The sequence below is a fragment of the Salmo salar genome, chromosome ssa01, assembly GCF_905237065.1.
Source record: "Salmo salar chromosome ssa01, Ssal_v3.1, whole genome shotgun sequence".
NCBI classification, from domain to species: domain Eukaryota; kingdom Metazoa; phylum Chordata; class Actinopteri; order Salmoniformes; family Salmonidae; genus Salmo; species Salmo salar.
Genome location: NC_059442.1, coordinates 81,130,714 through 81,158,001, shown reverse-complemented (window position 1 = coordinate 81,158,001; position 27,288 = coordinate 81,130,714). Strand labels below are relative to the sequence as shown.

Below are 27,288 nucleotides of genomic sequence, written 5' to 3'. Positions count from 1 at the left end.
CCAGCTTTTTGCAAGTCAACAGTTCTTAATCTTAGGTCTTCTGAGATATCTTTTGTTCGAGGCATGGTTCACATCAGACAATGCTTCTTGTGAATAGCAAACTCAAATGTTGTGAGTGTTTTTAATAGGGCAGGGTAGCTCTAACCAACATCTCCAATCTCATCTCATTGATTGGACTCCAGGTTAGCTGACTCCTGACTCCAATTAGCTTTTGTTGAAGTCATTAGCCTAGGGTTCACATAGTGTTTCCAACCTACACAGTGAATGTTTAAATGATGTATTCAATATAGACAAGAAAAATTCAATAATTTCTGTGTTATTAGTTAAGCACACTATGTTTGTCTATTGTTGTGACTTAGATGAAGATCAGATCAAATTTGATGATCAATTTATGCAGAAATCCAGGTAATTCCAAAGGGTTCACATACTTTTCTTGCCACTGTATGTGCACATTTATTTTGCAACGCACGTGACGTGATTGGTGTGGTCATCATGTAACTGGTCATAGAGATGGGGGGTTAAAGTGAAGCCTGCTGGGCTGGATGCACATTCAATAAGGGGACAATCCCAACTTCAGAAATGTGCACAAAACACTTTTACTAGACGTGTTTCTCAAGTTGGATTTGTCCCTGAAAAACAGGAGAGCTGCGGTAGCTACATGCAGGGTTTTGTACCAGCCCAACACTGACTGCACCTGATTGAACTAATCAAGGTCTTCTTGAGGATTAGTCAAAATGAGTGATTGAGTGCTGGGCTGAAACTAATATAAACTCTGCACACCATTTGGCTCTCCAGGACCAAGGTGATAGGTCACTGCTCTACATCATGCAGCTACTAGTGGTTAATAACAGGTAGTGCAGTCTACAGGGAGTCAAATAAAATAAAATATAATTTTATTGGTCACATACACATGGTTAGCAGATGTTAATGCAAGTGTAGCGAAATGCGTGTGCTTCTAGTTCCGACAGTGCAGTAAAATCTAACAAGTAATCTAACAAATTCACAACGACTACCTTATACACACAATGTAAGGGGATGGAATAACAATATGTACATATAAATATATGGATGCACTATGGCTGTGCAGCATAGGCAAGATGCAGTAGATGGTATAGAATACAGTATATACATATGAGATGAGTAATGTAGGATATGTAAACATTATTAAAGTGGCATTATTTAAAGTGACTAGTGATACCTTTATTAAATCCATTTATTAAAGTGGCCAGTGATTTGAGTCAGTATGTTGGCAGCAGCCTCTCTATGTTAGTGATGGCTGTTTAACAGTCTGATGGCCTTGAGATAGAATCTGTTTTTCAGTCTCTCGGTCCCAGCTTTGATGCACCTGTACTAACCTTACCTTCTGGATCATAGTGGGATGAACAGGCAGTGGCTCGGGTGGTTGATGTCCTTGATGAACTTTTTGTCCTTCCTGTGACATCGGGTGCTGTAAGTGTCCTGGAGGGCAGGTAGTTTGCCCCCGGTAATGCGTTGTGCAGACCGCACTACCCTCTGGAGAGCCTTGCGTTGGAGGGCGGTGCAGTTGCCGTACCAGTCGGTGATACAGCCCGACAGGATGCTCTCGAATGTGCATCTGTAAAAGTTTGTGAGGGTTTTAGGTGACAAGCCACATTTCTTCAGCCTCCTGAGGTTGAAGAGGCGCTGTTGCACCTTCTTCACCACGCTGTTTATGTGGGTGGATCATTTCAGTTTGTCCGTGATGTGTACGCCGAGGAACTTAAAACGTTCTACCTTCTCCACTACTTTCCTGTCGATGTGGATAGGGGGGTGCCCCCTCTGCTGTTTCCTGAAGTCCACGATCATCTCTTTTGCTTTGTTGACGTTAAGTGAGAGGTTATTTGCCTGACACCACACTCCAAGGGCCCTCACCTCCTCCCTGTAGGCTGTCTCGTCGTTGTTGGTAACCAGGCCTACCACTGTAGTGTCGTCTGCAAACTTGATGATTGAGTTGGAGCCGTGCATGGCCACGCAGACATGGGTGAACAGGGAGTACAGGAGAGGGCTGAGAACGCACCCTTGTGGGGACCCAGTGTTGAGGATCAGCGGGATGGAGATGTTGTTTTCTACCTTCACACCTGGGGGCGGCCCGTCAAAAAGTCCAGGACCCAGTTGCACAGGGCGGGGTCGAGACCCAGGGTCTCAAGCTTAATGATGAGTTTGGAGGGTACTATGGTGTTGAATGCTGAGCTGTAATCGATGAACAGCATTCTTACATAGGTATTCCTCTTGTCCAGGTGGGATAGGGCAGTGTGATGACGATTGCATCATCTGTGGACCTATTTGGGTGGTATGAAAATTGGAGTGGGTCTAGGGTGACAGGTAGGGTGGAGGTTATATGATCCTTGAATAGTCTCTCAGAGCACTTCATGATGACGGACGTGAGTGCTATGGGGCGATAGTCATTTAGTTCAGTTACCTTAGCTTTCTTGGGAACAGGAACAATGGTGGCCATCTTGAAGCATGTGGGGACAGCAGACTGTAAACACACCAGCCAGCTGGTCTGCGCATGCTCTGAGGACGCGGCTAGGGATGCCGTCTGGGCCGGCAGCCTTGCGAGGGTTAACACGTTTAAATGTTTTACTCACATCAGAGAATGAGAGCCCACAGTCTTTGGTAGCGGGCCAAGTCGGTGGCACTGTATTGTCCTCAAAGCGTGCAAATAAGTTGTTTAATTTGTCTGGGAGCAAGACGTCGATGTCCGTGATGGGGCTGGTTTTCTTTTTGTAATCCGTGATTGTCTGTAGACCCTGCCACATACATCTCGTGTTTGAGCCGTTGAATTGCGACTCCACTTTGTCTCTATACTGACGCTTTGCTTGTTTGATTGCCTTGCCGGAGGGAATAACTACAATGTTTGTATTCAATCATGTTTCCAGTCGCCTTGCCATGATTAAATGTGGTGCTTCACGCTTTCGGTTTTGCAGAAAGCGCGAAGTTTAGTGAACAATCTCTAACCTATCAGCTAGCCACAGCTATAGCCATACCTATTCCTCAATGTGCACAGGGCACGAGTCCGCATCTGTCCATCCGAAAGAGAGAGAGAGAGGAGGGGCATTGAAGAGGAGACAGAAAATATTAAATGATGGATAAAGGACAGAAACAAAGAGAGAGAATAGAACACATTTACAGCACAGAGAATTCATCTGACAACAACCACAAAGAGTAGAGGGAGCGAGGTGAGGGGCAGTGGGGGCAATATGTTGGGAGTTACAGGAATGGGAGGAGCTAAGGCTTCGCAATTATTATATATATATTTTTTATGCAGAATCCTTAAAGATTGACTTCCTTTTAAGACATATTTTTGAGAGTTAACGACGTGGTACCCGATCTCTTCATTGAAAGAACAGACATCCACTAAAATAGGGAATGCTCTCAAGTAGCCAGACCTCTAAATCTCTGCGTTCACTCTGCGGCCTGAGCTTTTGAATAAAAAGGCCGGAAAACAGGGACTAGTCGTTTGAGAGTTGGTGGCCACAGAAACAGTACCCATGTTAAGAGTGCTACAGACTTAGAGAAACAAAGCTAAAGGGCAGTTTTTACACCTGTTTTTGGATACTAGTTGTTCTTGCCAAAACCAGCACCTGGATCTTGACACACTGCACTGGGTTTTCTCTTGCTCTTTTGCATAGAGAAACAAAGCCTTTCACTCCCCTTCCCTCACTGTAACCTGCTTCAGTCAGCAGAGAGAGGACATCTAGCAAGCGAGGGAGAAGCAAAGGAGAGGGAGAGATGGACGGATGAGTCGCAGACAATAAGCAAAGCGGCTCGGAGCTGGCAGACACTGAACATGAACTTGGAACTCTGGGATGGAGCAGAGAGAACAACCACACACCCACACTCTCACACACACATGCTCTCACATACACGCTCTCACACACAAATGTAAAGACACACACACTTTCTCACACACAGGAGCTTTTTGCTGGGAGGAGAGGAGGAAGAGAGTGCATAACTACCCACTACTGAGAAAAACAACAAGAACAAACAACAACCATGACAGTGAAGGATGGGGGGATGATGAGAAGAAAGAAGCCTCCTGTTCTAACTGCTGAGAAAGATGCACTGTCTTGTGTTTAGTATGGATGGATCACCAATTACAGCCTCATTTATTTTCGGTCAATATTTTCTTCCTTCAATGTCACTGAATCTATTTCCTGAGCCATTTGAGATGAAACAACTCTAGTAGACCGACATTTTATGGGGTATATAATCCAATTCTCTCCCCTCTTCACTTTCTCCATTTATAGTAATTAAAATCTCAGCTAGAAACATAGGAACCTCAGTTTGACTAAAAACTCTGTCTCCCTCTCGCTCCACCCTCTCCATTGTCTCTCTACCCTGACTTCTGTTCCACTGTTTCTCCTCTCCATGATCCCTCGCTCCCTAATTTCCTTTCACTGACATGCCCCTCTCTCCCCCGCCCCATGCCCAGTCTCAGCTTTGATTGGTCCATGTTCAGTAGGTTGCCACTCACCGGCGAATCGGCTGTCGGGAACCTGCTCATTGTCCAGCCCCCGCATACAGGGTGTGTCGCAGAGGGCGTGATTGTTATTGGCCAACTCTGGACACCTGCTCCGCCCACCTGCAAGCGGGGGCAAAGGTCAAACAACAGTAGCCAGGCACAGCAGGGGGGAGGGAGAGGGGGGTGTAGATGGGGGTCAGTAGCTTTTAGATGACTATGCTAGTGTGTGTGTGTGTGTTTGTTTGTTTGTTTGTGTGTGTGTGTGTGTGTGTGTGTGTGTGTGTGTGTGTGTGTGTGTGTGTGTGTGTGTGTGTGTGTGTGTGTGTGTGTGTGTGTGTGTGTGTGTGTGTGTGTAAAAGAGGGCATGGGTGAAATCATGTGGTGATGGTTAGCATGTGGCTCAGGCTCAGAGGATGCACGCGTGCAAATGTACATCACACGCACATGAACATATATAGAGACAGGATTCCTTTGGTTTCCTTATTAACTAATTGATTCATTGTTTGTTTATTGTTCACCACTCCACACATGCCCACATCCACTACAACTGGACTGGTGAAAAATGCATATTAAGAAGATGCATGGTGACTAAGATTATGTCACAAACAAACACACACAAAAGACACACAAACATGCAGACATAGTATTTAAACACACATTCATAAATAACACACACACACACTGACACACACTCGAACTCTGGACAAACACACACATTCACACACACACACACACAAACTCTGAGGTCACACACATGCATATTCACACACACTCAAACTCTGGGCACACTGAGAGGCAGGGTTAGAGATTCAATCCCAATTTATCTGACTTTTGAATGGTGGAATAGAGGAGGGAAAGCAGAGGAGAAGGAAAGGTGGGGAGGATATGACTCCAAACATATACACACAAAGAGAGAGAGGGAGAGACACAGATATACACACACACACACACACACACACACACACACACACACACACACACACACACACACACACACACACACACACACACACACACACACACACACACACACACACACACACACACAGAGCAAACTGAACCAAATGCACATGTGCAAACGGATGATTAGTGATGGTTTCACCGATGGTCAGTGTTGTAACTTTTTTTGGATAGTCCATATGTAGATGCTCTACAAACTATCGACTCACTATGTACTCACCCTAGTTCTAACCCTAACCCTAGCCTTAGCAAGCAGTTGCTTATCAACAGGTAGTTTGTTGATAGTATGACCATTGTTCGAGCATCTACAGACGGAAATTCCGGACTAGCCAAATAAAGTGTGACCAGTATTTTAGCCCACATTATCATTTACAGTGGAGAGAATCTAGCATGGCACCCCTTAAAACACCCTGCCATCTCACTAATAATGAGCTTTATATGGTAGTTTACAGGATAGGGTGCTGTAACAAGTTAGTCAGTGACTAAAAGGCCTTGTTAGAAAGGACAAAAGTGGAAATATTGTAAGAATTGATGAGCGAGTAAACCCCGAGGCATTTTTTAGTTAAATACTTCTAGTAATTTGAATTCAAAGTCAATGAAAAGTAATTACTACTTAAAATGTATATGTGGTACTGACTCAAAACTAAATGAGAAGTCACATCAAGTTATAATAACAAATGAACTGTTTCCCCAGCATGCTCTACTGTAGGTAGATTTTTTGGAATTGTTTTTAATATCTGTGTTTTTGCATGTACATTTTGTGATGACAGCACATTGGGGTTTACAGTGCAGTGTACAGGTGATATTTGTTCCCCAATGTAGGGCTTAGGCAAGGAGTTAGTTAGGGTGAGGCTTTAAATTAGGATTAGTGGGTAACATTGTATTAGTGCTTAGACTGCCACGTACTTCTGTCTTTTCCAGCATGGCCAGATAGTGAGGAGGGTAAAGCTGAGAGTGGGGTCAGAGGTGAGAGGTATAGGTGAGAGGTCCTATTTACCCTGCTTGTGGGAAGGGGAGGGGCAGTGTTCCCCTGTGACATCATTTCCCTGTGAGAAGGAGAGAGACAGATTCATTTTGTATTGTATATTTGATATGTTTTTTTTTCATCTATAGCCATTCCTATAGTTTAGGTACTATACGGTATATGTACCTCTGAATCCTGCTCTTCTGACACAGCGAGTGAGAAGTTATGTTCTTTTGGCTCTATGGGTAGTTCCTTCACTATGAGGAAACACTAAAACAGTACAGAAATACACTAACAAATAATAAGGAACAGCATGTCAGAAAGCTCAATGTGAAGGAAGAACCCATAGAATCAAATCACTTCTGGGAAAATTGGAACTCAAACAACACAAAGAGCTACCTATCTAAAATGGAGATGTATGGATAAAACACTTCTCCAACCTTTTTGGCCATATAACAAAGAACCAAGAACAGAAATGTATACATGATAATTTACAAAACTTAGAATGAATCAGTTATTAAAAAGTACTACCAGAACCCATTGGATTCTCCAATTATATTGGATAAGCTACAGGACTAAATACAAAACTTCCAACCCAAAAAGGCCTGTATATTGATGGTATACTGAACTAAATGATAAAATCTACAGACCATGAATTCAAATGTGCTATTCTTAAACTCTTCAACATTATCCTCAGCTCTGGCATCTTCACAATATTTGGAACCAATCCACAAAAGTGGAGACAAATTTGACCCCAATGATTACCCTGAAATCTGCGTCAACAGCAAAATCTTCTACAGTATCATCAATAGCAGTGAAAACAATGTCCCGAGACAATGTCAAATTGGCTTCTTACCAAAATACAGTACGACAGACCACGTATACACCCTGAACATCCTTACAAACAAACAAAACAAAAGCACATTTTTCTCATTTTGTTTATTTAAAATGAGTTTTGACTCAATTTGGCATGAGAGTCTGCTGTACAAATTGATGGAAACTGGTGTTGGAGAAGAAAATGATGACATTATAAAATCAATGTACACAAACAACAAGTGTGCCTTAAAATTGGCAATAAACACACAGATTTCTTTCCTCAGGGCCGTGAGGTGAGACAGGGATGCAGCTTGAGCCCACCCTCTTCAACATTTATATCAATGAATTGGCTAGGGCACTAGAACAGTGTGCAGCACCCGGCCTCACCCTACTAGAATCTAAAGTCAAATGTCTACTGTTTGCTGATGATCTGGTGCTTCGGTCCCCAACCAAGGAGGGCCTACAGCAGCACCTACAGTCCTGTGAAAAAGTATATTTGAGATTCTTCAAAGTAGCCACCCTTTGCCTTGATGACAGCTTTGCACACTCTCAACCAGCTTCATAAGGTAGTCACCTGGAATGCATTTCAATTAACAGGTGTGCCTTGTTAAACGTTAATTTGTGGAATTTCTTTCCTTCTTAATGCATTTGAGCCAATCAGTTGTGTTGTGACAAGGTAGGGGTGGTATACAGAAGATAGCCCTATTTGGTAAAAGACCAAGTCCATATTAAGTCAAGAACAGCTCAAATAAGCAAATAGAAACGACAATCCATTGTTACTTTAAGACATGAAGGTCAGTCAATGCTGAAAATGTCAAGACCTTTGAAAGTGCAGTCGCAAAAACCATCAAGTGCTATGATGAAACTGACTCTCATGAGGACCGCCACAGGAAAGGAAGATCCAGAGTTACCTGCAGAGGATACATTTATTACAGTTAACTGCACCTCAAATTGCAGCCCAAATAAGAAGAGACTTACTTCGACCAAGAAACACGAGCAATGGACATTAGACCGGTGGAAATCTGTTGTTTGGTCTGATGAGTCCAAATTTGAGATTTTTTGTTCCAACCGCCATGTCTTTGTGTGTCGCAGAGAAGGAGAACGGATGATCTCTGCATGTGTGGTTCCCACCGTGAAGCATGAAGGAGGAGGTGTGGGGGTGCTTTGCTTCTGACACTGTGATTTATTTAGAATACAAGGCACACTTAACCAGCATGGCTACCACGGCATTCTGCAGCGATACGCCATCCCATCTGGTTTGCGCTTAGTGGGACTAACAAGACAATGACTCAACACACCTCCAGACTGTGTAAGGACTATTTGACCAAAAAGGAGAGTGATGGAGTGCTGCAACAGATGACCTGGCCTCCACAATCACACGACCTCAACCCATTTGAGATGGTTTGGGATGAGTTGGACTGCAGAGTGAAGGAAAAGCAGCCAACAAGTGCCCAGCATATGTGAGAACTCCTTCAAGACTGTTGACAAAGCATTCCAGGTGAAGCTGGTTGAGAGAATGCCAAGAGTGTGCAAAGCTGTCATCAAGGCAAAGGTTGGCTACTTTGAAGATTCTAAAATCTATTTTGATTTGTTTAACACCTTTTTGGTTTCTACATAATTCCATATCTGTTAATTCATAGTGTTGATGTCTTCACTATTATTCTACAATGTAGAAAATAGTAAAAATAAAGAAAAACCCTTGAATGAGTAGGTACTGTATATGCTTATTTGGATGAGATGTGTCCCATTATGTCTGGCGAAAACCAAACATTTCACCCCACAGTAAGAACCTCAACGGGCAAGCATGGTGGTGGTAATTGGTTTGGGAATGCCTTGCTAAGTAAGGACCTGGACGACTTGCCTCAATAAAAGGAACCATTCTACATGAAAACAGATAAAAAGCAACACATTTGAAGTTTTGGAATGACCTAGTCAAAGTCCAGATCTAATCCCAATAGAAATGTTGTGGCAGGACTTGAAACGAGCAGTACACGCTTGAATACCCACAAATGTTGCTGTGTTAATGCAGTTCTGCATGCAAGAGTGGGCCAAAATTCCTCCACAGCGATGTGAGAGACTGATCAACAACTACAGGAAGCATTTGGTTGCAGTCATTGCAGCTAAAGATGGCACAACCAGTTATTGAGTGTAAGGGGGCAATTACTTTAAATAAATCAAATAAGTATCCATTTTTTGTTTGTTAATTGTAAACTCAGGTTCCCTGTATTTAATATTAGGTTTTGGTTGAAGATCTGATAACATTCAGTATCAAAAATATGCAAAAGTAGAGAAAATTAGAAAGGAGTCAAATACTTTTTCACGGCACTGTAGATCTTCTGCACAGATTCTGTCAGACTTGGGTCTTGACAGTGAATCTTAGTAAGACAAAAATAATGGTGCCCCAAAAAAGGTCCAGGTGCCAGGACAACAAATACAAATTCTATCTAGACACGGTTGCCCTAGCTCACACAAAGAATTATACCTACCTCAGCCTAGACATCAATAACACAGGTAACTTCCACAATGTTGTGACTGATCTAAGAGACAAGGCAAGAAGGGCCCTCTATGACATCAAAATGAACATAAAACTAGACATCCCAATTAGAATCTGGCCCAAAAATACTTCAGTCAGTTATAGAATCCATTGCACTTTATGGTTGTGAGGTCTGGGGTCCACTCGCCAACCAAGAAATCACAAAATGGGACAAACACCCAATTGACACTCTGCATGCAGAATTCTGCAAAAATATACTTTATATACAATGCAAAACCCCAAACAATACATGCAGAGCAGAATTAGGACTATAGTTATCAAAATCTGGAAAAGAGCTGTTAAATTCTACAACCACCTAAAAGGAAGCGATGCCCACACATTCCACATCAAACCCTCATCTACCTAGAGAAGTCCCCTCAGCCAGCTGGTTCTGGGGCTCTATTCAACACACAAACAGAACCCACAGAGCCCCAGGCCAGTAACACAATTAGACCCAACCAGATTATGAGAAAGCAAAAAAATTACTACTTGACACACTGGAAAGAATCAACCAAAAAACAGAGCAAATTAGAATGCTATCTGGCCCTAAACAGAGAGTACACAGTACACACTGAGACTGACCCAAATGTAAGAAAATTCTTGACTATGTACAGACCCAGTGAGCAGAGCCTTGCTATCGAGAGGTCGCCGTAGTCAGACCTGGCTCCGAAGTGCCAACTGTCCACAAAAGGAAACTGACCTGCACTTCCTAATCTCCTGCCAAATTATGACCACATTACCTCAGATTACACAGGCCCACAAAGAATTATTTGAAAACAAATCCAACAATGATAAACTCCCACATCTGTTAGGCGAAATACCACAATGTGCCATCACAGCAGCAAGATTTGCGGCCCGTTGCCATGACAAAAGGGCAACCAGTGGAGCACAAACATTCTAAATACCACCAATATTTCTCTGTTTATTTATCTCCCCCCACTATATGTACTACAACTATTTGCACATTGCTAAAACACTGTACATGGCTGATAATATAACACTTGAAATGTCTTTATCTTTTTGAAACCTTTTTGAGTGCAATGTTTACTGTAAATTTCTAATCGTTTTTTATTTGTTTAAATGCGTTTCTTCTCACTTTTGTGTATTGTTTATTTCACTTGCTTTGGCGATGTAAACATACGGTGCATTCGAAAACTATTCAGACCCCTTGACTTTTTCCACAGTCTTATTTTACAGTCTTATTCTAAAATTGATTAATTCATTTTTTCCCTCATCAATCTACACATATCCCATAATGACAAAGAAAAACAGGTTTATAGATTTGTTTGAAAATGTATAAAAAAAAAATGGAATTTCACATTTACATAAGTATTCAGACTCTTTACTCAGTACTTTGTTGAAGCACCTTTAGCTGCGATTATAGCCTTGAGTCTTCTTGGGTATGACGCTACAAGCTTGGCACACATGTATTTGGGGAGTTTCTCCCATTCTTCTCCACAGATCCTCTCAAGCTCTGTCAGGTTGGATAGGGAGCGTTGCTGCACAGCTATTTTCAGGTCTCTCCAGAGATGTTCGATCGGGTTCAAGTCCGGGCTCTGGCTGGGCCACTCAAGGACATTCAGAGACTTGTCCCGAAGCCATTCATGCGTTGTATTGGCTGTGTGCTTAGGGTTGTTGTTCTGTTTGAAGGTGAATCTTCACCCCAGTCTGAGGTCCTGAGAGCTCTGGAGCAGGTTTTCATCAAGGATCTCTCTGTACTTTGCACCATTCAGCTTTGCCTCGATCACGCCTAGTCTCCCAGTCCCTGACGCTGAAAAACATCCCCACAGCATGATGCTGCCACCACCATGCTTCACTGTAGGGATGGTGCCAGGTTTCCTCCAGACGTGACACTTGGCATTCAGGCCAAAGTGTTCAATCTTAGTTTCATCAGACCAGAGAATCTTGTTTTTCATGGTCCGAGAGTTTTTAGGTGCCTTTTTGCAAACTCCGAGCGGGCTGTAATGTGCCTTTTAATAAGGAGTGGCTTCCGTCTGGCCACTCTACCATAAAGGCCTGATTGGTGGAGTGCTGCAGAGATGGTTGTCTTTCTGGAAGGTTCTCCCATCTCCACAGAGGAAATCTGGAGCTCTGTCAGAGTGACCATTAGGTTTTTGGTCCCCTCCCTGACCAAGGTCCTTCTCCCCCGATTGTTCAATTTGGCCAGGCAGCCAGCTCTAGGAAGAGTCTCGGTGGTTCCAAACTACTTCCATTTAAGAATGATGGAGGCCACTGTGTTCTTGGGGACCTTCAATGCTGCAGAAACGTTATGGTACCCTTCCGTAGATCTGTGCCTCGACACAATCCTGTCTCGGAGCTCTACGGACAATTCGTTCAACCTTATGGTTTAGTTTTTGCCCAGACATACACTGTCAACTGTGAAACCTTATATAGACAGGAGTGTGCCTTTCCAAATCATGTCCAATCAATTGAATTTAACACAGGTCAAGTTGTCAATCAAGTTGTAGAAACATCTCAAGGATGAGCAATGGAAACAGGAAGCATCTGAGCTCAATTTCAAGTCTCATAACAAAGGGTTGGAATACTAATGTAAATAAGGTTTTTCTGTTTTTTATTTTTAATACATTTGTAAAAATGTCTAAAAACCTGTTTTCACTTTGTCATTATAGGGTATTGTGTGTCGATTGCTGAGGAAAAACATTTATTTAATAATTTTTAGAATAAGGCTGTAACGTAACAAAATGTGGTAAAAGTTTTTGGGTCTGAATATTTTCGAAGGCACTGTATGTTTCCAATGCCAATACATCCCCATTGAATTGAATTGAGAGAGTGAGAGACAGAGAGAAAGAGAGGTGGGTATTCTCTATATCACAACAAGCCATTTTTCTAGGAGTACCCCACTCTCTCCTCTCTCATCCCCCTGTTCCCCCTCATGTTTCTCACCTCCCCGTCCTGCTGTGAGGGTCCCCGGCTCTCCATGGGTGCGTCCTGGATCTTCTCCCCCTCTATGTCTCCCCCTCTACCTCTCCCTCCGGTCCGGCCAGATAGGAACCAGACATGGAGGACAGGGTGTCAGTGCTGATCTGAGAGTGCTGGCTGTGGGAGAAAGCTATGGACATGACTGACTGGGCCAGGCTACTGTTCACTGGGTCTGTGTGGAGAGAGAGAGAGAGAGAGAGAGAGAGAGAGAGAGAGAGAGAGAGAGAGAGAGAGAGAGAGAGAGAGAGAGAGAGAGAGAGAGAGAGAGAGAGAGAGAGAGAGAGAGAGAGAGAGAGAGAGAGAGAGAGAGAGAGAGAGAGAGAGAGAGAGAGAGAGAGAGAGAGAGAGAGAGAGAGAGAGAGAGAGAGAGAGAGAGAGAGAGAGAGAGAGAGAGAGAGAGAGAGAGAGAGAGAGAGAGAGAGGGGAGGAGTCAATTAACAGTGTTTTATAATTTGACACATTGGACACATTTTCCACTGCCCTCTGCCCACCCCCTGACAGCCCCAGCAGGACTACCTTCAGGGGAGGTGATGGTGGAGGAGAAAGGTGTCCCAGTACAGGAGGACTGGTCTATGGCTCCAGACGAGGATAGAGTCAGGTTCTCACTCTCTGAAGTTACACCACTCTGGAACAGAGAGTAAGGTCAAACATACACCGGACACAGACAAACACGCATACACAAACTGTGTCAGAATGTCAGTGTACCTCAAGTTGTTGTTTCCGGCGGCAGGCCTGAACCTCTGATTCACTGTGTTGTGACTTCTTTCCCTCCTCCCCTGGCAGCACCGAAGAATTCTGGGAGAGAGACCTGACACATCCCACAATGCAACAGTCAGAATCATAAACACCACAGCAAACACTCTAACAACTCTCCCTTTATCCGGACATAAAAACACTACATGAATAGTAGCAGGTGTCCATCTGTGGACATCTCATTCCAAAATCATGGGCATTAATATGGAGTTGGTCCCCCCTTTGCTGCTATAACAGTCTCCACTCTTCTGGGAAGGCTTTCCACTAGATGTTGGAACATTGCTGCGGGGACTTGCTTCCATTCAGCCACAAGAGCATTAGTGAGGTCGGGCACTGATGTTGGGCGATTACGCCTGGCTTGCAGTCGGCGTTCCAATTCATACCAAAGTTGGTTGATGGGGATCAGATCAGGGCTCTGTGCAGGCCAGTCAAGTTATTCCACACCGATCTCGACAAACCATTTCTGTATTGACCTCGCTTTGTGCATGGGAGCATTGTCATGCTGAAACAGGAAAGGGCCTTCCCCAAACTGTTGCCACAAAGTTGGAAGCACAGAATCGTCTACAATGTAATTGTATGTTGTAGTGTTAAGATTTCCCTTCACTGGAGCTAAAGGGCCTAGCTCCAACCATGAAAAACAGCCCCAGACCATTATTCCACCTCCACCAAACCTTACAGTTGGCACTATGCATTCGGGCAGGTAGCGTTCTCCTGACATCAGCCAAACACAGATTTGTCCGTTGGACTGCCAGATGGTGAAGCGTGACTCATCACTCCAGAGAAGGCGTCCAATGGCGGCAAGCTTTACAACCACTCCAGCCGACGCTTGTCACAGCGCCTGGTGATCTTAGGCTTGTGTGTGGCTGCTCAGCCATGGAAACCCATTTCATGAAGCTCCCGACGAACAGTTATTGGGCTGACGTTGCTTCCAGAGGCAGTTTGGAACTCGGTAGTGAGTGTTGCAACTGAGGACAGAGAATTTTTTTTCAGCACTCTGCGGTCACATTCTGTGAGCTTGTGTGGTCTACCACTTCGTGTGGCCTACCACTTCATGGCTGAGCCATTGTTGCTCATAGACATTTCCACTTCACAATAACAGCACTTATAGTTGACCAGGGCAGCTCTAGCTGGGCAGAAATTTGACGAACTGACTTGTTGAAAAGGTGGCATCCTATGACAGTGCCACGTTGAAAGTCACTGAGCTCTTCAGTGAGGCCATTCTACTGCCAATGTTTGTCTATGGAGATTGCATGGTTGTGTGCTCGATTTTATACACCTGTCATTAATGGGTGTGGCTAAAATAGCCAAATCCACTAATTTGAAGGGGTGTCCACATACATTTAAATATATAGTGTATTTTCTATTAGCTAAACCTTTAAAAGTCATAGGAAATTCATTCCTATTCAAATGTACTGTATGTTTGTATGTGTGTCTGCATCCCAAATGGCACCCTACTCCCCATGTAGTGCACAACTTTTGAACAGACCTCGAGTCAAAACTAGTGCACTTTATAGGGAATATGGTGCACAACCTATGTCTCCAGGTGTTTGCTCCACTTACTTGGAGCCGCTCTTCTTCAGTTTGAGTCTCTGGCTTGAGTTGGAGTGGTCCAGGGGGGGACATGGAGTGTGCCGGGGCGGGGTGGGTCTCACTGCTGTAGGGGGGCAGGGTCCCCGAGATGTGGCCCACAGAGAGGTCCTGCAGAGGGGGGGCAGAGGGAGACACGCTCAGGGGCCCGTTCAGAGCCTCCAGGAGGGACACGATCTCATAACCTGGGGGAATGTGATCCGACACCTGGGGGAGGGTGGGGGGAAAGGAGAGAGAGGAAGGATGGGACAGGGGTAGAGAGAACATAAAAAAAGAGATGAGCTGTTATGTTGCTATACGCCAGCGGTCACCAACTGGTCGATCGCGACAAGTCGATCACCAAACGATTACATTTTTTCGTGTTGCTCTGTTGGCGGGAAGGTGCACTTCATTCAGAAGCCCTGCACACTGCATAGGCAAAGTGTTCCCATTTTGAACCATTTCATCTGTATGAAAAAACAAACTCCACCTACCCGGTGGACCGAGAGATCTGTGGCTAAATCGAGTGCGCCTACTGCCCTGGCCAATCGGATAGCTCAAATCACCATGCCTACAGCTGTATATACAGTTGAAGTTGGAAGTTTACATACACTTAGGTTGGAGTGCTAACCATGTCTTGCTCCCAGACAAACTAAACAACTTCTTTGCACGCTTTGAGGACAATACAGTGCCACCGACATGGCCCGCTACCAAAACCTGCAGGCTCTCCTTCACCGCAGCCAATGTGAGAAAAACATTTAAACGTGTTAACCCTCGCAAGGCTGCCGGCCCAGACAGCATACATAGCCGCATCCTCAGAGCATGCGCAGACCAGCTGGCTGGTGTGTTTACAGACATATTCAATCAATCCCTATCCCAGTCTGCTGTTTCCACATGCTCCAAGAGGGCCACCATTGTTCCTGTTCCCAAGAAAGCCAAGGTAGCTGAGCTAAACAACTATCGCCCCGTAGCACTCACTTCCGTCATCATGAAGTGCTTTGAGTGACTAGTCAAGGATCATATCACCTCCACCCTACCTGACACCCTAGACCCACTCCAATTTGTTTACCGCCCCAATAGGTCCACAGACGATGCAATCGCAATCGCAATCACACTGCACACTGCCCTAACCCATCTGGACAACAGGAATACCTACGTAAGAATAATGTTCATCGACTACAGCTCAGCATTTAACACCATAGTACCCTCCAAACTCGTCATTAAGCTTGAGACCCTGGGTCTCGACCCCGCCCTGTGCAACTGGGTCCTGGACTTTCTGACGGGACGCCCCCTGGTGGTGAGGGTAGGAAACAACATCTCCACCCCGCTGATCCTCAACACTGGGGCCCCACAAGGGTGCGTTCTCAGCCCTCTCCTGTACTCCCTGTTCACCCATAACTGCGTGGCCATGCACGCCTCCAACTGAATCGTCATGTTTGCAGACAACACTACAGTGGTAGGCTTGATTACCAACAACGATGAGACGGCCTACAGGGAGGAGGTGAGGGCCCTCGGAGTGTGGTGTCAGGAAAATAACCTCTCACTTAACGTCAACAAAACAAAGGAGATGATCGTGGACTTCAGGAAACAGCAGAGGGGCACCCCACTATCCACATCGACGGGACAGTAGTGGAGAAGGTGGAAAGTTTTAAGTTCTTCGGTGTACACATCACGGACAAACTGAAATGGTCCACCCACAAAGACAGCATGGTGAAGAAAGCGCAACAGCGCCTCTACAACCTCAGGAGGCGGAAGAAATTTGGCTTGTCACCAAAAACACTCACAAACTTTTACAGATGCACAATTGAGAGCATCCTGTCGGGCTGTATCACCGACTGGTACGGCAACTGCTCCGCCCACAACCGTAAGGATCTCCAGAGGGTAGTGAGATCTACACAACGCATCACTGGGGGCAAACTACCTGCCCTCAGGACACCTACACCACCCGATGTCACAGGAAGGCCAAAAATATCATCAAGGACAACAACCACCCGAGCCACTGCCTGTTCACCCCGCTACCATCCAGAAGGCGAGGTCAGTACAGGTGCATCAAAGCAGGGACCGAGAGACTGAAAAACAGCTTCTATCTCAAGGCCATCTGACTGTTAAACAGCCATCACTAACATTGAGTGGCTGCTGCCAACTTACTGACTCAAATCTCTAGCCACTTTAATAATTACAAATTGGATGTAATAAATGTATCACTAGTCACTTTAAACAATGCCACTTTATTTAATGGTTACATACCCTACATTACTCATCCCATATGTATATACTGTACTCTATACCATCTACTGCATCTTGCCTATGCCGTTCGGCCATCGCTCATCAATATATTTATATGTACATATTCTTATTCATTCCTTTACACTCGTGTGTAAAGGGTAGTTGTTGTGAAATTGTTAGATTACTTGTTAGATATTACTGCATGGGTGAACTAGAAGCAGAAGCATTTTGCTACACTCGCATTAACATCTGCTAACCATGTGTATGTGACCAATAAAATTTAATTTGATTTGAGTCATTAAACCTTGTTTTTCAACCACTCCACAAATTTCTTGTTAACAAACTATAGTTTTGGCAAGTTGGTTAGAACATCTACTTTGTGCATGACACAAGTAATATTTCCAACAATTGTTTACAGACAGATAATTTCACTTATACTTCACTGTATCACAATTCCAGTGGGTCAGAGATTTACATACACTAAGTTGACTGTGCCTTTAAACAGCTTGGAAAATTCCAGAAAATTATGTCATGGCTTTAGAAGCTTCTGATAGGATAATTAACATAATTTTGGTCAATTGGAGGTGTACCTGTGGATGTATTTCAAGGCCTACCTTCAAACTCGTGCCTCTTTGACATCATGGGAAAATCAAAAGAAATCAACTAAGACCTCAGAAAAAAATGTGTAGACCTCCACAAGTCTGGTTCATCCTTGGGAGCAATATCCAAATGCCTGAAGGTACCACGCAGCCGCCATACCGCTCAGGAAGGAGACACGTTCTGTCTCCTACAGATGAATAGACTTTGGTGCGAAAAGTGCAAATCAATCCTAGAACAACAGCAAAGGACCTTGTGAAGATGCTGGAGGAAACAGGTACAAAAGTATCTATATCCACAGTAAAACGAGTCCTATATCAACATAACCTGAAAGGCCACTCAGCAAGGAAGAAGCCACTGCTCCAAAACCGGCATAAAAAAGCCAAACTACAGTTTGCAACTGCACATGGGACAAAGATTGTACTTTTTGGGGAAATGTCCTCTGGTCTGATGAAACAAAAATAGAACTGTTTGGCCATAATGACCATCGTTATGTTTGGAGGAAAAAGGGGGAGGCTTGCAAGCTGAAGAACCCCATCCCATCAGTGAAGCACGGGGGTGGCAGCATCATGTTGTGGGGCTGCTTTGCTGCAGGAGGGACTGGTGCACTTCACAAAATAGATGGCATCATGAGGGAGGAAAACTATGTGGATATATTGAAGCAACATCTCAAGACATCAGTCAGGAAATTAAAGCTTGGTCGCAAATGGGTCTTCCAAATGGACAATGACCCCAAGCATACTTCCAAAGTTGTGGCAAAATGGCTTAAGGACAACAAAGTCAAGGTACTGAAGTGGCCATCACAACGCCCTGACCTCAATCCCATAGAAAACTTGTGGGCAGAACTGAAAAAGTGCGTGCGAGCAAGGAGGCCTACAAACCTGACTCAGTTACACCAGCTCTATTAGGAGGAATGGGCCAAAATTCACCCAACTTATTGTGGAAAGCTTGTGGAAGGCTACCCGACACGTTTGACCCAAGTTAAACAATTTAAAGGCAATGCTACCAAATACTAATTGAGTGTATGTAAACTTCTGACCCACTGGGAATTTGATGAAATAAATAAAAGCTGAAGTAAATCATTCTCTCTACTATTATTCTGACATTTCACATTCTTAAAATAAAGTGATGACCCTAACTGACCTAAAACAGGGAATCTTTACTAGGATTAAATGTCAGGAATTGTGAAAAACTGAGTTTAAATGTATTTGGCTAAGGTGTATGTAAACTTCCGACTTCAACTGTATACAGTACCAGTCAAAAATTTAGACACACCTACTCATTCAAGGGTTTTTCTTTATTTTGACTATTTTCTACAATGTAGAATAATAGCGAAGACATCAAAACTATGAAATAACACATATGGAATCATGTAGTAACCAAAAAAGTATTAAACAAATCAAAATATATTTTAGATTTTGTAGCCACCCTTTGCCTTGATGACAGCTTTACACACTCTTGGCCTTCTCTCAACCAGCTTCATGAGGTAGTCACCTGGAATGCATTTCAATTAACAGGTGTGCCTTGTTAAACGTTAATTTGTGGAATTTCTTTCCTTCTTAATGCATTTGAGCCAATCAGTTGTGCTGTGACAAGGCAGGGGTGGTATACAGAAGATATCACTATTTGGTAAAAGACCAAGTCCATATTATGTCAAGAACAGCTCAAATAAGCAAAGAGAAACTTTAAGACATGAAGGTCAGTCAAGGCTGAAAATGTCAAGACCATTGAAAGTGCAGTCGCAAATACCATCAAGCGCTATGACGAAACTGACTCTCATGAGGACCGCCACAGGAAAGGAAGACCCCGGGTTACCTCTGCTGCAGAGGATAAATTTATTAGCGTTAACTGCACCTCAGATTGCAGCCCAAATAAATGCTTCACAGAGTTCAAGTAACAGACACATCTCAACATCAACTGTTCAGAGGAGCCTGCGTGAATCAGGCCTTCATGGTCGAATTGCAGCAAAGAAACCACACCAATAAGAAGAAGAGACTTGCTTGGGCCAAGAAACACGAGCAATGGACATTAGACTGGTGGAAATTTGACCTTTGGTATGATGAGTACACATTTTTGATTTTTGATTCTGACACTGTCAGTGATTTATTTAGAATACAAGGCACACTTAACCAGCATGGCTGGTTTGTGCTTAATGGGACTATCATTTGTTTCTCAAAAGGACAATGACCCAACACACCTCCAGGCTGTGTAAGGGCTATTTGACCAAGAAGGAGAGTGATGGAGTGCTGCATCAGATGACCTGGCCTCCACAATCACCCGACCTCAACCTGTCATGCCTGCTCCTGCTCCCCCTCTCTGGCGCTCAAGGGCACCAGGCTGCCCATCATTACGCACACCTGTCACCATCATTACGCGCATCAGCACTTCATTGGACTCACCTGGACTCCTTCACTTTGTTGGTTGCCTCTTCTATATCTGTCTGCTTCTCAGTTTGTTCCCCGTGTCAGCATTAATGTTGTTTTGTTTTCCCTGTCCAGACGCTGTCTGTGTGCTGTTTCATGTCCGTTATTCATTAAATGTTAACTCCCTTTACTTGCTTTTGTCTCCCAGCATCTGTCCTTCCAAAATGCTGACACCAATGTTGGAAGCATCAGGGAGTTTGTTTTGTTTTTTTGTTTTGGTTGGTGACGTCGGGTCCGGGTGCCGCTGCCGAAGGAACCGGGGGGTGCAGCCGACTCGTCAGGCTCCCACCCCTCAGCCACCTCGTCAGGCTTCCACGCCTCAGCGGGCTCGGCAGGCTCCCATCCCGCATCATGCCTCAGCCAGCTCGTCAGGCTCCCACGCCTCAGCCGGCTCGTCGGGCTTTCACGCCGCAGCTGGCTCGTCGGGCTCCCACGCCTCAGTCGGCTCGTCAGGCTTCCACGCCTCCGCCAGCTCGTCGGGCTTCCACGCCTCTGCCGGATCGTCTGGTTCCCACGCCTCGGCCGGGCCGTCAGGCTCGCCCAGGTGGGACGCCGGGTGGCGCCCCTGGGTACTGTCATGCCTGCTCCCGCTCCCCCTCTCTGGCGCTCAAGGGCGCCAGGCTGCCCATCAGTACGCACACCTGTCATCATCATTATGCGCATCATCGCTTCATTGGACTCACCTGGTGTCATGGATCCCTCCGTAACTTTCATTACGCACACCTGTCCCCTATTCCCACTGATTAGTACTTATATAAGTGTGCCCTTTGGTTTCCATTGGGCTATCGTTTATTGTTACTATGTCCGTTGGTGCGTGTGAGTACCTGTGCTGTGTGTTTTGGCTTTTTTGCTTTTTTTTGTGGATTGTGCAGATGATTACGGGTCTCGTCCCGTGTGTTAATCATTGTGCGCATGTGTTATTTATTTGAGGTACTCCTCGCTCTTTTGTTTTTGGTTTCTACCCTGTGTTTTGTTACGTGTTTGTATGGTCTTCGTCCCCGTGCCTTTACACAGCACACCGTAATAAGGGCTCAATTTAAATAAATTATTACGCATTCCTGCGCCTGTCTCCCGAATCTCTTCATACCAATGTGACACCTGGACTTCTTCACTTTGTTGATTGCCCCCTCTATATCGGTCTGCTCCTCAGTTTGTTCCCCGTGTCAGCATTAATGTAATTTTGTTTTCCCTGTCCGTGTTTGTTTCATGTTCGTTATTTATTAAATGTTCACTCCCTGTACTTGCTTCTCCTCTCCCAGCGTCTGTCCTTACACAACCCAATTGAGATGGTTTGGCATGAGTTGGACTGCAGAGTGAAGAAAAAGCAGCCAACAAGTGCTCAGCATATGTGGGAACTCCTTCAAGACTGTTGGAAAAGCATTCCAGGTGAAGCTGGTTGAGAGAATGCCAAGAGTGTGCAAAGCTGTCATCAAGGCAAAGGGTGGCTACTTTGAAGAATCTCAAATCTAAAATATATTTTGATTTGTTTAACACTTTTTTGGTTACTACATGATTCCATATGTGTTATTTCATAGTTGTGATGTCTTCACTATTATTCTACAATGTAGAAAATAGTAAAAATAAAGAAAAACACTTGAATGAGTAGTTGTGTCCAAACTTTTGGATGTTACTATATGTAAATATATTTTTTTAAGTGTATGTGTACATATTACCGAGTGTTCCTCTGAGTCAGAGGTCTGGGAGGTGATGACGGGGTTAAACCTGGCAGGAGAGAGAGGACTCAGCTTCTTCCTCATGGCTCGGATCTGCAGCAGCGCCCGGAACGCTGAAGATGCATTATAACATGCTTAAGTATTGATGTGAAGGTCTTATGCAGCATTATAGACTCACACAGTCTGCAGATAGGGCAGCAGTTAGCCTGATAACTGAGCATGTATTACTGTAGGTATTGCTATGAAGGTCCTGAGCATCTATTAAGTATTGCTATGAGGTATTAGGAATGTCAACATATGGCTTACAAAGGTCTTATGTAGCATCATAGACATAGACTCACGCAGTCTGCAGATGGGGCAGCAGTTGGCCTGGTAGCGGAGTGTGTCGGCGCAGGCATTGCAGAGACACAGGTGTCTGCAGGGCAGGATGAGTGTGTCGCGGACATCCGACAGACACACCACACACTCCGCACTGTTATCACTGATCTCATCATCTGCAACCTGGGGCCAACATAATCAATCAATCAATTAATCAATACATAAATCAATCAATACATCAATACATCATTTACATTCACAGAGCAGTATGGTAGCTTGAGCAAGCAATACTGTAAAAATAATTAAATTCCTTTGCATATTCATAGGAAACAACTTTGCCAGCATTATCATGTCATCAAATAGCCAGATGGAAATGTCATTAGCTAGCAAAGTTTGTCAAAAATAGCTAGCAATGCTAACGTTAGCTAGCTAAAATCCAGTGGCCTCAGCTCAATCTTAGCTAGCTAGCTAATGTTATACTGCATATAAAGTCAATCTGGAGACATCAAAATGATGACAAAAGGTTTTCCTACTAGTTATTTGCCTTCTTTTGAATGTCATTGTATTTCCAAGCCACTGTAATGCACTTTTGATGAAATGTTCTTCAGTGCTCATTGACAATGCATTGAGTAGAATGCTCAGTCAGGCATCAGTTCAAAACGAATGTTCAAAACAATATTGTGATGAAACATGCAACTCATGAATACTCTAACCAATTCTACAGAGAGTGATTTGGAAAGTTTTTTAACAAAAAGTATTGTGGTCACTACACTGTAACGGAAAACTGTAAATTATACGGTAATTTTGGGAATAATCAACAGTAAAATACTCTGAAACGTTTTAGTGCAGCATACTGTAAATTATGGTGCATTGTGGGAAAATGTTGTGGGCGGGGCAAAGAGTTGCTGTATTTCGATTGGTACTCTAAATCTACCCCACAGAAGACAGTACTGTACCATATATTTGGAATGACAAAATTATTTTGACCACTAGTGGATACATGATATAGTTTCTGGCTCATTAACATATTTTGATGGGCACCTTGTAAGAGGCTATATTTGTTGCACCCGTGAGAGAGAATGCAGTATGAATTGAACTCCTATGTGGTTATAGTGCCCCATCTAATTGTATAGGGGAAAGAGTTACAGGGTTTGTTGAGTGGTGGTGTCCAGTCCTCCCAGGCTGTTGGTCTGGTGTAGGACCAGATATAATTAAATTAGGGGGGCAGGATGGTGGGTTTTTAATGAGGGTAGTTTTAGATGGTAGGGTATGTTTTTTCCTTATTTTGTGTCACAAAGTATAATGAATTTATACACCAGTCCTGTTGGTGGTGGTAATGAGAAGAAGAAGAAGAAGAAGAAGAAGAATGTATAGGGCAGGGCATGGGTTCCCAAACTTTTTCACTCAGGCCCTCCTTCCAGCACTGGGGAACATACCGCCCCCCTGTGCTGGTGTGTGCTAAGTCTATTTCTATGGGCACAAGCACTGTTCATGACTCAAGCTGTTCACATCCCTCTTGTTGGCGGGAAGAAAGGGTTAAAGCTAAAAAACGTTAGCTGACATGGGCTAGTTGATCGGACCATTTCTGACAAGTTATAAATAGCTCTCTAAAATATGCAATGACTGACATGATAAGAGGAAAACTGATGTTGTACTACTCGTGAGTATGATGCACCCCCAAATCCCCCTGCCGCCCCCTCCTAGGGGGCGCGCCCCACAGTTTGGGAACCACTGGTATAGGGGAAAAATTGGAGTGGCAACAAGTCTTATACCTTAAATGGTTAAGCATTTTGCCATGTTCTTTTGGTCTGTTTTGCCCTGTAGTCACTACCAGTTTGGAAGCCTTTGTGAAGCCCTCTAGAAGTGCAAGTGATATAAACACCAAATATTCATGAATAAACCTGCTGTAATGTGTAAACACTTCACCTAGCAGCCAACCTGCTTGCACCAATCCCTTGTAATTACAGTAAAATACTGTGAAAAGCAAACTCCTCCCCTCCATTCATTCATTCATTTATCCCAATGTATTTTTTTTTTACAGCAAGATAAGGTCAATTTTACAGTATTTTACTGTGCTTTGATACCCTATTTATATTACAGTAGGTGAACTGTAATATGACATACATCATTTTACTTGCCACTGAGCTGCCTGTAAGCTACTGTCAAATTCACAGTAACCCCTTTACAGTGTAGTCCCTAAACAACCAAATTCTCAGCTGTGTACCTTTGATTCTTGACTGTTGTACTTGTTCTCGATGCCGTAGATCTCCTGAAGAAGGTAACTCACTCCATCTACCTGGAGAGGACAGGAAACATGTTGGGGATGAGAGAGAAGGTTTCAGTATAAAACATACCAGGAATGATAGTGAAAGGGGGAGCGTGAGAGGGGAAAGAGAGGTAAGCAAGGCAGGAAAAAGGGATTGTAAGGTACAGTTCAGAGTGAGATGAGAGCAGGAGGAGAGAGAGAGAAGAGGAGGACTTGGTAGAAACAAACTCACCACTTGCTTCTGCTTCAGAGGTTTGACACAGTAGCTTCCGTCCATGTGCTGTGAAACAAACAGTAGATACTTAGCCAATGCCTATACCAATCCAGTCCCACTGGACAAAGACATCAGTTCAACGTCTAGTTTTGATTTATATTTTATTGGGTTGTCAACTAACATGAATTCAATGTGAAATCAACAAAAAACTTAACCACGTCACTGGGTTTTAAAAGTTGAATGAAAAAAAGACAAACATTCCCCAAATTCCTTTACATTGATGACTCCAATCAGTTTATCTATGTGTTGAAATGATGTGGAAACAACGTTCATTCAACCAGTTTGTGCCCAGTGGGATGCTTTTAAATCCAGAGTCAACTGCATCTCAAAACATTATAGAAAAACTTTAAATTAATTGAACACTTGACTTACAATACTACAGCACATCCAACTCCAAGCTCCTTACCTTTTCAAAGGTGGCCAGGAGGACATGGGAGTGACCCATGTGATCTTCCCCCTCGTCTACTGTCGCTTGAATGACCATGGGAAACACATCCTTGTCCATGTCAAAAAGCAACTAGTAAGACGGAGGGACAGAGAGAGGGAGAGAGGGTGGAGGAAGAGAGAGAAAAGAGGGAGATAAAGATAGGTTATACACTGAAACACACACACACATACTTCCTACTAATATGAATAAACACACACTCACACGCTCACACACACACAGCCCATACCTCCTCATCGGCCCACTCTGACAGGTTGACGGAGTGCGAGGGCAGACAGAACTGCTGACAGACTCCTCTCTTAAAGTGCACCATTTCTGACTGGAGAGAGCTGTCCTGGGGAAGGTAACTATAGGAGAGATACACACTCTTAGAAAAAGAAGATGATATCTAGAATCTTAAAGTGTTCTTCAGCTGTCCCCATCAAAGAACCCTTTGAAGAACCCTTTTTGGATGCAGGTAGAACGCTTATGGTTCCAGATAGAACACTATTGGGTTCCAAGTATAAGCCGTTCTACATGTTACCCAAAAGGGTTCTACCTGGAACCAAAAAGGGTTCTCCTATGGGGACAGAGGAAGAACCCCTTTGGAAGCCTTTTTCCTAAGAGTACAGAAAGATAAACACACAAGCATGCACACACACACACACAGACTTACATTGGCACTCCGTTGTGGAACTCCTCTATAGCTTGATAGTAGATGGTGATGGCCACCTGTGTGTCAGCATCGAAGGTGAACTCTATGTTGTAACAGGCTTTGCTTTTCCCTGCCACTTCCTCCCCTGGCAGCTTCTGGCCGTCACTACACCTGCCATACCACACCGAAACACAGCTAGCATCATCTACACACCGTTACAATTAGCATAGTAAGAGTACAGGGAGTAATCCCAGGACCCAGAACCAAAGCTTGCGAAAGCCTGCGGCCAGCTACTTGACTTGGTTCTGGGGGGATAAGTGGAGATGTTGGACTAGTTCAATAAAACACAGACTAAGCATAAGGGAAATAATAATAATAAAAGGGATATAAACTACAAATCAATTGTGTGTTTTGTGAGAGATACTCACCGTACAAGCCTCAGCGTATCCTTCCGGATGTTTATAAGGCTTCGTAGCGTCTTCACTGGCTCCTGAGGTGGCGGGGAAGCATAGGGGAACTGTAAAGGAACCAAACACAAAAGGTCACATCAACAATGATATCAACAACAACAAAAGGGTCACATGATCTGATTTACTAATCACCAAGCCCTTGATCAGTTGAATCAGGTGTGTTAGTGCTAGAACAAAAGCTTGCACACTCTATCTGCATACCCACTTAAAACATTAGATATATTTTCTTTACACAATTGTTTTACTGTACTTTGCACAATCTAAGCACAAACCGTGTTTTTGTTGCTGACTCTGTGTAAGAAGAAAGTTGAGTGGGTCTAAAAATGTTTTTTATGTCAGACGCTTAACTATTTCATTGACATTATTCTTTATTCTTACTGGTACTGATCTTCCTGATACCGGGCTATTTAAAAAAAAGGTTTAAAGTGTAGTGATCTGGATCTGTGGTTGTTATACTGTACCTGTTTTAGAATAATACACTTACTGTGCACTTACGTCATTTTGGATAAGAGTCTGCTAAATGACTGAATGCACTGTAAAAATGTGTATAGAAGAACCTTTGAAACCCTATTGAACATGCCGTCTAGTAGGAAGGCAGGATGTGGTTAGATACCTCTACACCCCTCTTCTGGGACTAAGGGGAGGTGTGTGTGTGTGTGTGTGTGTGTGTGTGTGTGTGTGTGTGTGTGTGTGTGTGTGTGTGTGTGTGTGTGTGTGTGTGTGTGTGTGTGTGTGTGTGTGTGTGTGTGTGTGTGTGTGTGTGTGTGGTTTACAGGAAAGGCTCCTGCTGGGCCCAGATGTGTTATTATACTGAATACTGTGCCATTCATTAAAACACACACACACCAGGAATATTCTGCTATGGGATCTGTAGAGTAGGAATGACAAGGCTGTTTTTCAGTACAGGGAAGACACACGCATTCATGCACACACACATAAACACTCCC

The 27,288-nt window shown here is 44.0% G+C and overlaps 1 protein-coding gene across 1 annotated transcript in view; it reads right to left on the bottom strand.

The window, feature by feature from the left end:
* Positions 1–2,778: 2,778 nt before the first annotated feature.
* The window catches only part of LOC106612253 (E3 ubiquitin ligase RNF157-like), a 32,338-nt gene continuing 7,828 nt past the window's right edge, over positions 2,779–27,288 (bottom strand). The window contains 16 exon segments of the mRNA XM_045723290.1: positions 2,779–3,040; positions 4,496–4,603; positions 6,441–6,489; positions 12,661–12,868; positions 13,213–13,321; positions 13,402–13,504; positions 15,010–15,065; positions 15,067–15,243; positions 21,935–22,047; positions 22,276–22,435; positions 24,477–24,548; positions 24,751–24,798; positions 25,199–25,309; positions 25,467–25,584; positions 25,893–26,042; positions 26,300–26,388. Coding sequence (XP_045579246.1) covers positions 12,723–12,868; positions 13,213–13,321; positions 13,402–13,504; positions 15,010–15,065; positions 15,067–15,243; positions 21,935–22,047; positions 22,276–22,435; positions 24,477–24,548; positions 24,751–24,798; positions 25,199–25,309; positions 25,467–25,584; positions 25,893–26,042; positions 26,300–26,388 — 1,452 coding nt within the window. The 3' untranslated portion in view covers positions 2,779–3,040; positions 4,496–4,603; positions 6,441–6,489; positions 12,661–12,722.